General features: G+C 42.8%; 1 protein-coding gene across 1 annotated transcript; it reads left to right on the plus strand.

Annotated features, from left to right (window-relative positions):
• Positions 1-16,224: 16,224 nt before the first annotated feature.
• Positions 16,225-17,249, plus strand: LOC133242494 (E3 ubiquitin-protein ligase SIAH1-like). The gene is given in 2 exon segments (XM_061408677.1): positions 16,225-16,711; positions 16,714-17,249. Coding segments are annotated over 2 exon segments (858 nt in total). The 5' UTR covers positions 16,225-16,381; the 3' UTR covers positions 17,242-17,249.
• Positions 17,250-19,139: the final 1,890 nt, after the last annotated feature.

The raw sequence follows: 19,139 nt of genomic DNA on the forward strand, positions 1-19,139 counted from the left end.
GGAGTGGGTGGCTATTTCCTTCTCCAGGGCATCATCCTGACCCAAGGATTGAACCCTCATTCCTGCACTGGCAGATGGATTCTTTACCACTGAGCCACCAAGGAAACCCATGAGCTAAAGATAAGGCTCCTATACTTCAATAATTTTTTTTTAACAAAAAAAACCTCATTCCTGTACCTGAGACCCACATAAGCATCAAAGACCTCACACATGAAAACATCTGCCAAATAGCCCAAAGATTTCAAGTGGTAAGATTTAGACCCATAAGAGTTATGAGTTCCCACATCTTTGACAGAGACTTCCACAAAGTTAAGAAACTTTAAACTCTGGACCCACATCCCTCTGCAAAGCACAAATCCTCACACAAATGCAGAAAATACACTCCAACAGCTCAGAAAACTTACACTGCAAGAAAAAGAACTATGAACACCTCAACAATCTCATTCTGTGGTAACACACTATTCAAGCATGAAGATTCTGAGGCCTTGGACAGTGATTCCCAAGAAACTCAGAGATTTCATAGGCTAGGACAATGATTCAGAAACACTGCAGAGACCTCACACCCTGAGACACAGTGTCCCAAAGATCTCAGCAATCTTACACTGTGGGCACAGCAGTAAACAATTCTGAGGCCTCAAGCTTTGGACTGGGTCCACTCTCTCCACCCCTTACTCCTAACCAACCTCACAGACCTTACAAGTTCAGAGAAAATCCAAAGCAGAGACCTCACATCCTGTCACAAAGAATCCTAATACGTCAGAGACCTTCAGACCTGAACACATACCCCAGACAGCTCTGGCAATTCACACCCTAGGAACGCACAATCCCCTAAGGGCTCAAACTATTCACTCAGGGGCATCAGTGACAAGTACCTCAGCGATCTCATCTCCTTGAGATTCAGCTCTCCAAAACAGTTCAGAGGACATGACACAAAACCCCAAACAGTTCAGAGGTCCCACACTCTGGAACCCCAATCCATGGACAAACAGTGATAACACACAGTTACACAGATGATTAACAGACTCCACCCCTTAGAAATGGAACAGAGGTCAGAGACATCATACCCTTATCAGTGATTGTCCATCGGAAGACACTCTTCACGCACCTGGAAACATATCCAGTTCAGTTCAGTTGCTCAGTCGTGTCTAACTCTGCGACCCCATGAATTGCAGCACGCCAGGCCTCCCTGTCCATCACCAACTCCCAGAGTTCACTGAGACTCACGTCCATTGAGTCAGTGATGCCATCCAGCCATCTCATCCTCTGTCGTCCCCTTCTCCTCCTGCCCCCAATCCCTCCCAGCATCAGAGTCTTTTCCAATGAGTCAACTCTTCACATGAGGTGGCCAAAGTATTGGAGTTTCAGCTTTAGCATCATTCCTTCCAAAGAAATCCCAGGGCTGATCTCCTTCAGAATGGACTGGTTGGATCTCCTTGTAATCCAAGGGACTCTCAAGAGTCTTCTTCAACACCACAGTTCAAAAGAGTCAATTCTTCGGTGCTCAGCTTTCTTCACAGTCCAACTCTCACATCCATGCATGACCACTGGAAAAACCATAGCCTTGACTAGATGGACCTTTGTTGGCAAAGTAATGTCTCTGCTTTTCAATCTGCTATCTAGGTTGGTCATAACTTTTCTTCCAAGGAGTAAGCATCTTTTAATTTCATGGCTGCAGTCACCATCTGAAGTCATTTTGGAGCCCCAAAAATAAAGTCTGACACTGTTTCCACTGTTTCCCCATCTATTTCCCATGAAGTGATGGGACCGGATGCCATGATCTTCGTTTTCTGAATGTTGAGCTTTAAGCCAACTTTTTCACTCTCCACTTTCACTTTCATCAGGAGGCTTTTTAGTCCCTCTTCACTTTCTTCCATAAGGGTGGTGTCATCTGCATATCTGAGGTTATTGATATTTCTCCCAGAAATCTTGATTCCAGCTTGTGCTTCTTCCAGCCCAGCGTTTCTCATGATATACTCTGCATATAAGTTAAGTAAGCAGGGTGACAATATACAGCCTTGACGAACTCCTTTTCCTATTTGGAACCAGTCTGTTGTTCCATGTCCAGTGCTAACTGTTGCTTCCTGACCTGCATATGGGTTTCTCAAGAGGCAGGTCAGGCGGTCTAGTGTTCCCATCTCTTTCAGAATTTTCCACAGTTTATTGTGATCCACACAGTCAAAGGCTTTGGGCATAGTCAATAAAGAAGAAATAGATGTTTTTCTGGAACTCTCTTAACATTTTCCATGATCCAGCGGATGTTGGCAATTTGATCTCTGGTTCCTCTGCCTTTTCTAAAGCCAGCTTGAACATCTGGAAGTTCACGGTTCACATATTGCTGAAGCCTGGCTTGAGAATTTTGAGCATTACTTTACTAGTGTGTGAGATGAGTGCAATTGTGCGGTAATTTGAGCATTCTTTGGCATTGCTTTTCTTTGGGATTGGAATGAAAACTGACCTTTTCCAGTCCTGTGGCCACTGCTGAGTTTACCAAATTTGCTGGCATATTGAGTGCAGCACTTTCACAGCATCATCTTTCAGGATTTGAAATAGCTCCACTGGAATTCCATCACCTCCACTAGCTTTGTTCATAGTGATGATTTCTAAGGCCCACTTAACTTCACATGGAAACATATCCAAATGGCTAATAATTCCCATCATGAGACACAGAACCTCCCCCCGAAAAAACACACAGATTTCATACTCTGAACATACATCCCCAAGTCGCAGAAAGTTCACATCCTGGGACCCAGACCCTAAAGAGCTCAGAGAACTGGAACCCTTGGACAGAGGCCGGGAAACAAATGGAGACATCAGGCCATGAACACAAATGCCCATGAGTTCACAGACCTCCTGTGTTGGGACCAGGATCCAAAATATCCCAGAGATTTCACACTATGGGTTATAGGTCCCCCAGAAAGTCCTTTCAGCTTAACCATAGTCACCAGAGAGTGTGAATTCACCTAGAGAGTTCAGACATCTCACACCTTGGACACAGAACACCAAAAACAAAACAAAACAAAACAAAAACTGTTCAAAAACCTCCTACCTTGATAACAGATCTCAAACAGATTCACAAACTTCATGGAAACCAAATGGCAAAGACAACTCCAACTTGAGACATAAACCTGATCCTTTTTCTAACAGACCACTTATTAGTCATAGGTATCACACCCTTACACAGAAACCACCAAAAGTGTGAGAATACCCTAAGTGACACAGGAGTTTTACGGCATGGAACACACACCCAAAAGAACTCAGATGCCTCATACCCTTCAGACAGCTCATATCCTCAAACAGCTAAAAGACCTCATTTCTGAGAGGGTGTGGAGAAAAGGGAACCCTCTTACACTGTTGGTGGGAATGCAAACTAGTACAGCCACTATGGAGAACAGTGTGGAGATTCCTTAAAAAACTGGAAATTGAACTGCCTTATGATCCAGCAATCCCACTGCTGGGCATACACACTGAGGAAACCAGAAGAGAAAGAGACACGTGTACCCCAATGTTCATCGCAGCACTGTTTATAATAGCCAGGACATGGAAGCAACCTAGATGTCCATCAGCAGATGAATGGATAAGAAAGCTGTGGTACATATATACAATGGAGTATTACTCAGCCATTAAAAAGAATACATTTGAATCAGTTCTAATGAGGTGGATGAAACTGGAGCCTATTATACAGAGTGAAGTAAGCCAGAAAGAAAAACAGCAATACAGTATACTAACGCATATATATGGAATTTAGAAAGATGCTAACAATAACCCTGTGTACGAGACAGCAAAAGAGACACTGATGTATAGAATAGTCTTATGGACTCTGTTGCAGAGGGAGAGGGTGGGAAGATTTGGGAGAATGGCATTGAAACATGTATAATATCATGTATGAAACGAGTTGCCAGTCCAGGTTCGATGCACGATACTGGATGCTTGGGGCTAGTGCACTGGGACGACCCAGAGGGAGGGTATGGGGAGGGAGGAGGGAGGAGGGTTCAGGATGGGGAACACATGTATACCTGTGGTGGATTCATTTTGATATTTGGCAAAACTAATACAATTTGTAAAGTTTAAAAATAAAATAAAATTTTAAAAAAAAGAAAAAAAAAAAAAGACCTCATTTCCTGGACCCTGACTAAAAAATAATTCATAACCATTGTACCACTACCAAACATCCCAAAGAAACTCAAAAGCCTCAAGCTTTGGGGTACAGATATAGAACCACCTCCAATACATCACACTGTGGAACACACCCAATGTGAAAGTGAAAGTTTTAGTCACTCAGTTGTGTCTGAATCTTTGTGACCTCATGGACTGTAGCCCACCAGGCTCCCCTGTCCATGTGGATTCTCCAGGCGGGAATACCAGAATGGGTGGCCATTCCCTTCTCCAGGGCATCTTCTCAACCCAGGGATCATTCCTGGGTCTCTTGTATTACAGGCAGATTCTTTACTGTCTGAGCCACTAGGAACACACCCAGGGACACTATAATTCAAACAGCTCAGAGACCTCATTTCTTGGAACAGAGCCCTCACCCCCCACCCACATCCCCACCCCAATGCCTTAGAGACCTCACACCATGGGACAGAATACCTCACACATTTCAAAGACTTCAATTCTTAAGAAAAATACATATATTTTTCAGATCTCTCACAGCCTGGACACACATTCCAAAAGATCTCAGATACAACATACCATAAAGCACAGAGGATCAACCTTGGAATTAAGATTTTCCAAAAAGAACAGATATATTGTGCTTAAAAATGTACCTCAAATGGTTCAGGAACCTTGTACCATGCAAGACAGATGCCAAAAGAGTTCTGAGAATTTACATTCTGAGATGTGGACACCAAAACAACTGAGAGATCTCACACTCAAATACAGGAACTATGAATACCTTAGAGCGCTCATTCCTTGGGATTCAGGTCCATAAATGGCTTAGAGACTTCAGTTACTGGAAATAGTACTTTAATAAATCAATAACATCACACACTGGAATTGATACCACTACCCCTGCAAGGAACAGAGACTTAACACTTGGAAATATACCCACAAACAACTTAGGGAACTCAGGTCATTGGACATAGAAACCAATGGTTCCAAGACATGTCACCCACTGGACAGAGACACTCACACATAATCCAGAGTTTTCAAATTCTTTGCTATAGGTGCCCAAATAGTTAAAATAAATTCTAATTCAAATAAATCCCCAAAGATCTGAGAGACCGCATATCCTTTAGAATGAACTTCCAACAGTATAAGGATCTTTCACCCAGAACCACAGTACCAAACTGTAATCTGAAAACTGTGGGGGGAGTAGTGGGGGGAATCTCTGGGGATTTTTTTTCTTTTTTTTTCTCTTGGTTTGCCCCAAATGGTGGCCGCACTCCAGAACCATATGGCAGCAGTATAGGCAGCTAAATACCCAAGAGAAATGACACCATTCTGGCCAGAGGACCAAGGAAACAAGCTCCTGAAGGCTGCAGAATGGGGAGGGAAATCCCACAGAAGAGAGAGCTAGAGAAAGGAATCCCCTAATTCCATGTATAAACTGACACAAGTCTCAGGCTTGCTCCTGAGCTATACGTGCATAAGGACAGCAAAGCTTTGAATACTACAGTCCACAAAAGGCGAGATAAAACTTGTGGTTTGAACCTAAACAAGTGGATTGTCTGGTAAAACAAATCATTATTTTCAGGAACTTAAAAAGACCTAGAGTCTAAACAACACAAGCTCTAAAATATCCAATATATAACCTAAACTTCCTATACATACAAAGAGCCATGAAAATGCAGTCAATTCTCAGAGACTGGACAACAGATCAGATCAAATCAGTTGCTCAGTCATATCCGACTCTTTGCGACCCCATGAATCGCAGCACGCCAGGCCTCCCTGTCCATCACCAGCTCCCGGAGTTCACTGAGACTCACGTCCATCGAGTCAGTGATGCCATCCAGCCATCTCATCCTCTGTCGTCCCCTTCTCCTCCTGCCCCCAATCCCTCCCAGATAACAACATGTAAAATTTTAGATGTTAGAATTCTCAAAACTTTTTTAAAAGACACCTGAAATGAACGGTATGCTAGAAGGTTTTGGGAGAGAAATAAGTTTTAAAGGGGCTTCCCAAGTGGCACTTGTGGTAAGGTACTCCCCAACCAATGAAGGAGATATAAGAGATGGGTGTTTGATCCCTGGATCGGGAAGATCCCTTGGAGTAGGAAATGGCAACCTACTCCAGTGTTCTTGCCTGGAGAATCCCATGGACAGAGGAGCCTGGCAGGCTATAGTTCACAGGGTCACAAAGAGTCACATATGACTGAAGCAACTTAACATGCATGCATGCACCTGTTTTAAAGACTGTAATGTTTTTTTTAATACTCTACAGAGTATGTAAAAACTATAGAGAAACTATAACAAAGAACCATGTAGAAATTTTAGAACCCCAAAATACAACATTAGAAATTTTAAAATTATCTAGATAGTCTCAATAGAAGAATAGGTATGACAGAGGAGTCAGTGAACTTACAGATAGGTGAATAGAAATAACCCAATTTGAAGAACAGAAAGGAAATATTGAAAAATGTAGTGAGAACTTCAGGAACCTATAGGAAATTATCAAAAGGTCTAATATGCATGTCACTGGAGTCTCAGAAACCAAGGATGATACTGGTAAGGAAAAAATATTGAAGAAATAACAGGAAAATCATCTCCGACTTGGGTGAAAGACATAAATTAACAGACTCGAGAAATGCAATGATCTTCAAGCAGCATAAACTCAAAGAAAATAATATCAAGAAATATCATAGTCAAATTGCCAAAAACAAAAGATGAAGTATCTTGAAAGCAATTAGAGAAAAACACACATTACTCATAGGAGGAAAAGGATACAATTCCACATATTTCTCATCAAAAATATGATGGCCAAAAGACAGTGGAACATCTTGATTTTAACAGTCACCCAGAGTTCCAATCAGCAAAAATTACATTCAGAACTGAGAACAAAATACATTTTCAGATGACAGAATTATGAGAATTTGTCAACAGCAGACCTGCTCTACAAGAAATGATACAGAAAAATGATACCAGAGGGAAACTTGGAACTTCAGGAATGAAGGAAAAGCAACAGAAATGGTAAATATCTGGGTAAACATAGAACACCATTTTTCTCCTCATACATGCTTTAAAATATGAATGACTTTTCTAAACAAAAATGTTATCATTGTCTCTTGATGTTTCAGAGTATACAAATGTAGTACAATTGACAATGTAACAGAAGAACATAGGGTAAAGGAGCTGCTGCTGCTGCTGCTAAGTCACTTCAGTCATGACTGACTCTGGGCGACCCCATAGACGGCAGCCCACCAGGCTCCCCCATCCCTGGGATTCTCCAGGCAAGAACACTGGAGTGGGTTGCCATTTCCTTCTCCAATGCGTGAAAGTGAAGTCGCTCAGTCGTGTCTGACTCTTAGCGACCCTATGGACTGCAGCCTACCAGGCTCCTCCATCCATGGGATTTTCCAGGCAAGAGTACTGGAGTGGGGTGCCATTGACTTCTCCAGTAAAGGAGCTACCTGGTTGCAAAACTTCCACATTTTACCTGAAGTGCTAAAATATCAACTCTAAAAAGACTGTGAAAGGTTAGGTACATTCATTGTAATCCCTGGAACAACCACTAAAAATTATTACAAACAGAGCTAAAATCCTCTTTGTTCTTCAGTCACTCAGTTGTGTCAAACTCGTTGCGACTCCATGTACTGCAGCATACCAGGCTTCCCTGTCCTTCACTGTCTCCTGGACTTTGCTCAACCTCATGTCCATTGAGTCAAGGATACCATCCAACCATCTCATCCTCTGTCATCCCCTTCTCCTCCTGCCCTCAATCTTTCCAAGCATCAGGGTCTTTTCCAATGAGTTGGCTCTTCCCATCAGGTGGCCAAATACTGGAGCTTCAGCTTCAGCATCAGTCCTTATGATGGATATCCAGGATTGATTTCCTTTCAGATTGACTGGTTTGATCTCCTTGCAGTCCAATGGACGCTCAAGAGTCTTCTGCAGCACCACAGTTCGAAAGCATCAATTCTTCAGTGCTCAGCCTTCTTTATGGTCCAATGCTCACATGGACATACACGACTACTGGGAAAACCATCTCTTTGAGTATATGGACCTTTGTCAGTCAAGTGATGTCTCTTCTTTTTAATATGCTGTCTAGCTTTCTCATAGCTTTCCTTCCGAGGAGCGAGCACGTTTTAATTTCAGGGCTGCAGTCAACGTCCACAGTGATTTGGGAGCCCAAGATAATAAAGTCTGTCACTGTTTCCATTTTTTGCTCATCTATTTGCAAGGAAGTGATCGGACCTGATGCCATGATCTTAGTTTTTTTTCAGTGTGGAGTTTTAAGCCAGCTTTTTCAATGTCCTCTTTCACTTTCATCAAGAGGCTCTTTAGTTTCTTTACGCTTTCTGCCATTAAGGTGGTATCATCTGCATATGTGAGGTTATTGATATTTCTCCCAGCAATCTTGATTCCAGCTTGTGAGTCATCCAGCCCAGCATTTTGCATGATTCACTCTGCATATAAGTTAAATAAGCGAGGTGACAATATACAGCCTTGATGTACTCCTTTCACACTTTTGAACCAGTCCGTTGTTGCACATCCGGCTCTAACCATTGCTTCTTCTTCTGCATACAGGTGTCTCAGGAAACAGGTAAGGTGGTCTGGTATTCCCATCTCTTTCAGAATTTTCCACAGTTTGTTGTGATCCACATAGTCAAAGGCTTTAGGGTAGTCAATGAAGCAGAAGCAGATGATTTTGGGGGAATTCCCATGGTTTTTCTAGGATCTAGTACATGTTGGCAATTTGATCTCTGGTTCCTCTGCCTTTTATAAATCCAGCTTATACATCTGGTACTTCTTGGTTCAGGTACTGTCAGGTACTGCTGAAGCCTAGCGTGAAGGATTTTTGAGCATAATCTTATTAGCATATGAAATGAGTGCAATTGTACGGTAATTTGAACATTCTTTGGCATTATTTTTCTTTGGGATTGGAATGAAAACTGACCTTTTCCAGTCCTGTGGCCACTGCTGAGTTTTCCAAATTTGTGGGCATATTGAGTGCAGCACTTTAACAGCATCACCTTTTAGGATTTGAAATAGCTCACCTGGAATTCCATCACCTACACTAGCTTTGTTCAAATAAGGTGAACTTCACATTTACCTGTGAGGGCAAGCTGTGCTTTATAAGGCACAGATTTCCAGAATGAAGCCAGTTTTGAGAAGGTTCGGAGGAGTTGGGCATCTAGGGATGGCAGACATGAGAAGCAAGAATGTGGAAGCATCAGTGGACTTGTAGCCTGTAGCAATGGCTGGAGTAAGGTTGCTCTCAACTGTCCACTTTAGAACAGGCTCTGGGAGTGAGCACTTGCTGATTGGCTGTTCCATAGAAGCGTGGGGTTGTCTCTGATTGGCTGATATTCAGGAGGATTTTTCCACGGGCTGACTCTAGGACTGGCCATTAGTCACTAAGGGATAATTGGGTGTATTACTCCAGTTTGTTTATCCTTTCTCCAATGTGCCTGAAGAAGCAGAATTTCTGGATCACAGAAAACGTGTATATTTCAACTTTCTTAAATGATTCTGAGAGGGTAACAGGCAGGAAGGCTAGAGGCCCCCAAATGGAGGCAACAAACTACAAGTGATAGATTTTTTTCCCTTCTCTATACAAAATTAAAAGGAGGTTTCTTTTAAAATTCTGTGTTGCCATGATGACACCTGGTTCCACCTGAACTTTTCTCAAACCTTGAGCTAACCAATGCGTTTCTTATGGAAATGTTTTTCTTAAGCTATGTTAATGAGCTATGTATTTACCCTAGACTCTGTCTTTCTTCAAATTGGTTCTGCCTAAGACTCAGAACCCATAATGGCTGAAGAAACCAGTATGTTTGACTCATACAGTTGTTCTCCTACTCTATGTTAATGAGTCTATGTATTTGCTTGAAAATCCACCTTTCTTCAAGATTCATGTCAATCATTTTATGGCCTGGGATGACTCACCTTGTGCTAATGTTATCTCAAAATGCATGTTGTGGGTGAGGGGCCTGGTGTCACTCTCTGAGTTTTGAGACATTTCCTTTCTCTAATTAGAAGCTTGCTAGTAGGTATATGGCTTCCCTGGTGGCTCAGACGGTAAAGCATCTGCCTGCAATGTGGGAGACCCAGGTTCGATCCCTGAGTCGGGAAGAACCCTGGAGAAGGAAATGGCAACCCACTCCAGTATCCTTGCCTGGAGAATCCCATGGACGGAGAGTTGGACACAACTGAGCTACTTCACTTTCAGTAGGTATATAACTTCCTTCTAAAGATTAGCAGAGGGGCACTCATTCTGCCAACTTCTGATGTCTATGTCAGAAACTTTCTCTATCTCTTTTATATTTTAATAAAACTTTATTGTGCAAAAGCTCTGAGATCAAGCCCTGTCACTGGCCATGGATTGAATTCCTCTTCTCCAGAGGCTAGCATTCCCGGCATCTTTTCATGGTTCAGCAGCAACGTTTCAATTCCAAATGGTTTTCTGAAGTGCTTCAATCATTTTACATTCCCACCAGCAGTGCACAAAGAATTACCTTGAATTTTTTTCTTTTCTCTCTTTTTTAACAATCTGATATTATGTTATGCTCCTTATTGTGGTTTTAATTTGCATTTCCCCTGTGATTTATGAGGTTGAATGCCTTTCACATTTATTGGACATTTGTAATGTCTTCTGTAATTTGCCTGTTCAGATGGTTTGCCCATTTTTTGAAGCTTGGGCCTGTCGTTGATGTGCCAAGTCTCATAAATTTAGTCCCTGGGGTGAGGCTATTCCTGACTGGCTGATTTTCCAAGCACCTGCACACAGCTGAAGTTATATCTAAATGGTGATTACCTGGTCACAACTTGAGACTTTGCCCACAAAACAGCCTTTTCCTTTCTTCAGTGTGTATTTTTCATTCTCAGTCACCCTTTTTGGTCTTTCCTCCCTCAAACCTGCAGGAGCAACTGTAAGAGGTTTTCCAGATCTTTATTTGGGGAGGTATGATTTTCAGTAGTGTTGCCATTTTATCAATTTAAGAAGCAAATACTGGAATTTTCCTGGTGGTCCAGTGGTTAAGACTCCATGCTTCCAGTGTAGGGAACACAAGTTTGATCCCTGGTAGGGAAACAGATCCCACAGGCTGAGGGACACAAGGAAAAAGACAAAGAACCAATTTCTGTGGCAGAAAAATGGCTCCAACTGTGCAGTTTTTGCGGGCTTTCCAGGTGGCGCTAGTGGTAAAGAATCTGCCTGCTAATGCAGGAGACACAAGAGATGCGAGTCTGATCCATGGGCGGGAAGATCCCTTGGAGTTGGAAATGGCAACCCACTCCAGTATTCTTGCTGAGAGACATGTACGTCCAGTGTTGGTAAGTCAATAAGGGGAAAAAAAGCTAAATACAAGATTTGGGGAATCCTGACAAAGCCAATGCAGGGACATAGCACAAAATAAATACAGGACAGGCCCTGTATATATAAGATGCCTGGCAACCCTGCTCCCTACCGTTGGACCAGACCCCCCACCACACACACACACACACCTACACACACACAATGGGATTCATCAGATTTACACTGCACGGTGGTATAAAGACCAACAAAATTGTTAGGGAAAACACATGGACTGAAACTGCCCACCCTGGCCAGGCACCATAGTAACCATTTGCATGAGTTGTTTTATGATTGGAGGTCCTGGTAAGGAACACAGAACTAATAAGCCACCACCAACTGGAAGAGTTCGGGAAAGGTCAAAAAGGAGACACCACATGTTCGACCACTTCCCAGAATCTTTCTAACTGGCATCTATCTTGGCCAAACAAGGCATGCACCATCAGGAAGGACTCTGAGTCAGAACGATTGGCTAAAGACAACCCAAATACAAATCCAATCACCATAAAAATCGAGACTGCCTGCCACGTCACCAAGCAGTTCTCCTGGGTTCCCCTACTCTACTGCTCTCTGCTAATTAGAAGGTCCCCCGTTCTTCTTGCCCAACATGGAGCAATAGCTCTCAGGCAGGTCCTGGAGGCTTTCTCTGCCTGGCTTGCTAGGTAACGCCTCAGGGACCTGCATGCCCACTGACCTCACCATTGCATAGTCAGCTATAAAGTTCAAGAATGATTGATGAATATTTTCTCAGCTTAAAGTCCTAATAGTAATATTGGCAGCTGGATCCTCATTTTAAATTTGAGCTGCTGCTGCTAAGTCGCTTCAGTTGTATCTGACTCTGTGCGACCCCTTAGACGGCAACCCACCAGGCTCCCCCATCCCTGGGATTCTCCAGGCAAGAATACTGGAGTGGGTTGCCATTTCCTTCTCCAATGCATGAAAGTGAAAAGTCAAAGTGAAGTCACTCTATATTCTAATTAATAAGAATGTGCTTTAAAAATCCATGAAAATTTCATACCTTGAATTAATGAGGGAGAGCCAGGAAGGGTTCAGTTTGATTTTGTGTCCATCAAATTACCATTAGAAAATTATTAAAAAAGATTTTCAATGTTTTTTTAACTTATAAAAGGCTGTCTCCTCTGCTCTATATTCTTTAACAACCTAAATGGTAAAAGAATTTGAAAAAGAGTCAATATATGTAAATATATAACTGAATTTCTTTCCTGTACACCTGAAACTAACACAGCATTGTAAATCAACTATAGCCCAATATAATATAACATTTTTTGGATATCTCTGGTGGTCCAGTGGTTGAGAGTCCACCTACCATTGCAGGAGACACAGATTCCAACCCTGGTCTGGGAAGATTCCACATGCTCTTGGGCAACTAAGCCCATGTGCTACAACCACTGAAGCCCACAGGCTCTAAACCTGTGCTCTGCAACAAGAGAAGCCACTGGAATGAGGAGCCTGCACACCGCAACTAGAGAGTAGTCCTCACTCACCACAACTAGAGAAAGTCTCCTCACAGCAGCAAAGACCCAGTGCAGTCAAAAATAAATAAATAATTTAAAAAAATAAAATTTAAAAAGGCTCTCTGAACAACAGGATGAGGACATCTTAGAGATCAGGGCCAAAATCAAATGTGATACTTCCAGAAGAAAACTGTTGATGTGATGGACTCTGTTCTAGACAGGATGATGTATTTTTTGGCCCCTGATCTCAGCATTTCTATGCCACGTGCAGGGCTGGTGCCTGGAGATCCACATGATAACATGGGACTTCAGTCAACTCCTGTGTGCCCCATGGGCCTGTGTTTTCTGTCAAATGAGGAGTCATAAGCACCATTCTGATCTGTCACAGGTTGACAGGTTTTCTGAAGGTTATAACACTGTGAAAATAAAGTATCTTTGAGAAATTACATCAGCCCTCTCAGAACATAATTTGAAATTACTATCACACAGAAGTTGTTTCTTTGGAGCAAAGGTAATGTCAGTGTATTAGTCTTCTCAGATTGCCATAAAAGAATATCACAGATGAGTGGCTGACACATCAGAAATGTATTTTCTCACAGTTCCAGAAGCTAAAAGCCCCAAATCTAAGTGCTGGCTTGGTTAGTTTCCCGAGGCCTCTCTCCTTGGCTTGCAAATGGCCACCTACTCATTGTGTCTTCACCTGGTCTTTCTGTGTTATTGCTGTCCTAATCTTGCCCTTCTTAAAAGGATATCAATCAGAGTGGATTAGAGCCCACTCAACCTCATTTTAACTTAATCACCCCTTTAAAGGCCATATCTCCAGTTATGGTCACCTTCTGAGCTACTGGGGACTAGGGCTTCAACATCTGAATTTGGGAAGAAAACATTTCAGCCCAGAACAGCCAGGCACAAATTTTATCTATTCGTCTACAATGTGGGGAGAGGAGGAATGAGTAGGCTAGATCTGGGCTGTGCTGCTTGGCTGAGGAGCCCTCATCTGGAATGCACAGATTGCTCAATGGTGGGTACAGCTTCGGCAATGAACATAAATAATCATGACCTTATCATTTTGGTTAAAAATAATGACAGTAATGCCTGCTCATTAAAAAGAATGCCCCCCAAAAGTGCCAGGAAACACAAAGATGAAACATTTTTTTAAAAAATCACTCTAGGGGGCTCAAGATGGAGGGGACATATGTATAGCTAATGCTGATTCATGTTGATGTATGGCAAAAACCGTCATACTATTGTAATTATCCTCTAATGAAAACAAACAAAAACCTTCCAGAAATAAAAAAAATTATTCTAAGTCTCACCACCAAGAAACAACCATTTTCTCTCACCATGTTTTTCTACACATGTAGAGTTAGAAGGCAAGATTAGTGGGTGCAGAGAGAGAGAGAAAGAGAAGCAATTTACACAAATGGGCATATACTACATATATTAGTTGAAGTCAAAGGTGTTGAGTTTATCTTCAATGACATTAAGAGGAAAAAAATAAAAGGATGCTGTATGAGTCTCCTATCGCTGCTGTAACAAATCAGCACAAACCTAGTGGCTCAAGGCAACACTAATTAACACCTTACAGCTCTGGAGGTCAGAAATCTGACACGGGTCTCACCAGCCTCCAGTCAAGGTGTTAGCAGGCCTGCGTTCCTTTCTAGATGCTCTAAGGGAAATTGTGTATTCTTGCCTTTTCCAGCTTTCAGAGGCCCCTGCCTTCCTCAGTTCCTGACCTACTTCCTCCATCTTGAAAGCTAATAACTTCAGCTGAGTTCTCCCATCTTATCGATTCTGACTCCCTCTTCACTTTGAAGGACCCCTGTGATTACACTGGGTCCACCAGACAATCCATGATACTCTCCCTATTTTAACGTCACTTGATTTACAACCTTAATTCCATCTGATATCTTGATTTTTCTTTTGCCACGTAATGTAACATATGCACGTGCGTGCATGCTCAGTCCCTTCAGTTGTGTCTGACTCTGTGCGACCCTATGGAATGTTGCCGGTCCAGCTCCTCTGTCTACGGGATTCTCCAGGCAAGAATATTGGAGTGGGTTGCCATGCCTCCTCCAGGAGATCTTCCCGACCAGGGATCGAACCCACATCTCTTACATCTCCGGCACTGGCAGGTGGGATCTGTGGCACTAGTGCCACCTGGGAATTCCTAATATATCCACAGGTTCTGGGAATTAGGACCAGGACATCTTTGGGGGGTAAGGGCATCATTCTGCTTGCTGCAAATGCAAAATGTAAAAAAACAAAAACAAAAACTGCTGAACTTCAGCTAAATTTTTCATCACAACACCTCCACTTTAAATTTTTTCTTAATTCTCTAAGTAAAAAATGAAAAAAGAAAAACCGTTATCAGATAAAATGCTTTTGTTTACAAGTAACAGAAACCAACTTGAACCAGCTTGACCAATAAGAGACTAAATCAGCTTACAAAAGAGGAAGTGAGCTCTGGCGCCCTGAATACAGACCTAGTGGCCCCGCATTCTTCTTACCTCTCTCCCCTGAAATATCCCAAGGCTCATAATACCTCTTGGTATTCATAATTACTAACATTTGCAAACACTTATTACCTGGAGTACAAGAAAGAAGAGAGGGCTTCAGAGAGGATAAGTAAACCACACAAGGCCATCCTGCCAGGGGTCCCAGGTCACCCAACTCTAGAAGCCAGTATCTTAACCACTGTCAGTCCTCACTGACCTGTGCTGGTGGGGACACTGTGGTGCAGAGACCTGCCTTCCTGAGTGCGTGAGTAGAGGCTGGCGGCCCAAGTTTCCAGGTCTGGTGAGAGGCACAGGCCAGCCCTCAGCCTGTCAATTACACATGACTATGGAGCTGCACCAGGATATTGCCAGGTTGCCTATTTCCTTCTCTTCCCTCTGCCTGGCTGGGCTAATCTGGGCCTTGGCAATGTGCCTATTGCTCGACAGGCTGGTCTGCTACCTTAGACAGCTTGGTTTCCCCAGGTTAAAATTGTTTGTTCTTAGGATTTCCCTGGTGGTCCAGTGGCTAAGACTCTCTGCTCCTAAAGCAGAGGTCCTGGGTTCAATCACTACTCAGGGAACTAGATTTCACAGGATGCAACTAAACAGATCCCACATACCACAATGAAGATCAGAGATCGCCTGTCATGCAACTTGGACCTGGGGCAGCCAAATAAATAAACATTCTTAAAAAAAATATCATTTGTTCTTGCCACCTCTGGGCCACCGGTGCACAGTGCACGGGTAGAGCCTCCTCAAGGGGGCCTCTCTTTAGTGTGCGGTATTTAGCAGGAGCGCTGGGAGGGGTTTGATGATGTGCAAAACTGCGGCCCAACAAAGGCTTCCAACAGTGTCACTTCAGTGGTGGCCTGAGGAAGAGGTAGTGGCAGCGATTGGCGTTGGCAAAGAAACGCGTTTGAGCCAGGACCAGAGTCTGCAGCGTGCTCTCCGCCCACAGAAATGAGCCGTGAGGCTGCACCAGCATTACCTACTGGAACCTCAACACGTATGCCATCCTCCCAGAGCGTGCCTGCCCTGACTGGCACCGCTGTGGCCAACAATGACCTGGCAAGTCTTTTTGAGTGTCTGGTCTGCTTTGACTATGTGTTACCACCCATTCTTCCCTGTCAGAATGGCCATTTCATTTGTCTCAACTGTCGCCCAAAGCTCACACGTTGTCCGACTTGCCAGGGCCCATTGGGGTCCACTCGCAACTTGGCTATGGAGAAAGTGGCCAATTCAGTACTTTTCCCGTGTACATATTCCTCTTCTGGATATGAACTAACTCTGTGAACTAACTCTACACAGAAAAGGCAGACCAGGAAGAGCTCTGTGAGTTTAGGCCTTGTTCCTGTCCATTCCCTGGTGTTGCCTGTAAATGGCAAGGCTCTTTGGATGCTGTTGTGCCACATCTGATGCATCACCATGAGTCCATGACAACCCTACAGGGAAAGAAAATAGTTTTCCTTGCTATAGACATTAATCTTCCTGGTGCTGTTGACTGGGTGATAGTGCAGTCCTGTTTTGACTTTGACTTCATGCTAGTCTTGGAGAAACAGGAAAACCAAGATGGTCACCAGCAATTCTTTGCAATTGTACAGCTGATAGGAACACGCGAGCAAGCTAAAAATTTTGCTTATCGACTTGAGCTAAATGCTCATAGGTGGCGATTGGCTTGGGAAGCCACTCCTCGATCTATTCATGAGGGAACTGCAACAGCCATTATGAACAGTGACTGCCTAGTCTTTGACACCAGCATTGCGCAGCGTTTTGCAGAAAATGGCAATTTATGCATCATTGTAACTATTTCCATGTGTTGAAATGGCAAACAAACATTTTCTGGCCAGTATTTAAAACCACTGCATTCAGTTTCCCAGAGAATAAGGCACTTGTCTGCCTACCAACCAGAAACCTTTGTTAGGTGGAAGCTAGACACATGATGGTAAATCAAAGGAAAGGCTGTTAAATACAGGGAAAATTTGCATGTAATAACATTAATATATTTAAAAAATAAGTCAACAGTAAACCACTGAAAAATATAGATATATTTACATGCAACATGGGCATCTTTTGTATTAAAAAAGGAAGCATTGTAAAGCAGTGCTGAATCTGTGTTTGCTGTAGATTGAGTGTACTGTTGAAAAATGCTGGGTTCTTCTTTTTGTTTTTCGTTTGCCTCTGTGTGTGTGTGTTTGGACTTTTTCCCTTTAACTGACAAGATGTGTTGAGCGCCCTTGGACCTCTGATATTCCCCTACGTGAGGCAATAGATAGTGCTGCTGCTGTCTGTGTAGATTTTTTGGTGTCTGTATTTGCTAATTTTATTAATTCTAGTTTTCATTAAATAAATTTGACTTTCTTTTCTATAAATAAAAAAACATTAACTGTTCTCATCTCCAAGTGCTTTTACACATGTCACTGGCACATTCTGTCTCCCCTTCTTCTGCTTGGTTAACTTAATATCCTTTAGATTTCAACCAAGATGTCACTTACTCAAGGGCCCCTTCCTGTCATCCTCAACTGTGGAAGGCTAATTAACACATGTGTGCCTGCTAAGTCGCTTCAGTTATGTTTGACTCTTTGCGACTCTATGGACTGTGCCCACCAGGCTCCTCTGTCCACGGGATCTTCCAGGTAAAAAAGTACTGGAGTGGGTTACCATGTCCTTCTTCAGGGGATCTTCCTGACCCAGGGATCCAACCTACATCTCTTAGGTCTCCTGCATTGGCAAACAAGTTCTTTACCACTACTGCCATCTGGAAAGTCCAGGCTAACTAACAGCCCTACAAAATTATCCACCTCCTAATCCTTGAAACCTGTGACTGTTCATTTATATGTCAAAAAAGACTTTGTAGATGTGATTAAGTGAAGGGTCTGTAGACAGGGAGATTATCTTGATTATCTGACGGGCTCTAAATGTAACTACATTTAGATCTGCTGGATCATCAAAAAAGCAAGAGAGTTCCAGAAAAACATCTATTTCTGCTTTATTGACTATTCCAAAGCCTTTGACTGTGTGGATCACAAGAAACTGTGGAAAATTCTGAAAGAGATGGGAATACCAGACCACCTGACCTGCCTCTTGAGAAACCTGTATGCAGGTCAGGAAGCAACAGTTAGAACTGGACATAGAACAACAGACTGGTTCCAAATAGGAAAAGGAGTACATCAAGGCTGTATATTGTCACCTTGCTTATTTAACTTATATGCAGAGTACATCATGAGAAATGCTGGGCTGGAAGAAGCACAAGCTGGAATCAAGATTGCCGGGAGAAATATCAATAACCTCAGATATGCAGATGACACCACCCTTATGGCAGAAAGTGAGGAGGAACTAAAAAGCCTCTTGATGAAAGTGAAAGAGGAGAGTGAAAAAGTTGGCTTAAAGCTCAACATTCAGAAAACGAAGATCATGGCATCTGGTCCCATCACTTCATGGGAAGTAGATGGGGAAACAGTGGAAACAGTGTCAGACTTTATTTTTGGGGGCTCCAAAATCACTGCAGATGGTGATTGCAGCCATGAAATTAAAAGACGCTTACTCCTTGGAAGGAAAGTTATGACCAACCTGGATAGCATATTCAAAAGCAGAGACATTACTTTGCCAACAAAGGTCCATCTAGTCAAGGCTATGGTTTTTCCAGTGGTCATGTATGGATGTGAGAGTTGGACTGTGAAGAAAGCCGAGTGCTGAAGAATTGATGCTTTTGAACTGTGGT

Source organism: Bos javanicus, chromosome X (genome assembly GCF_032452875.1).
Source record: "Bos javanicus breed banteng chromosome X, ARS-OSU_banteng_1.0, whole genome shotgun sequence".
Classification (NCBI taxonomy): domain Eukaryota; kingdom Metazoa; phylum Chordata; class Mammalia; order Artiodactyla; family Bovidae; genus Bos; species Bos javanicus.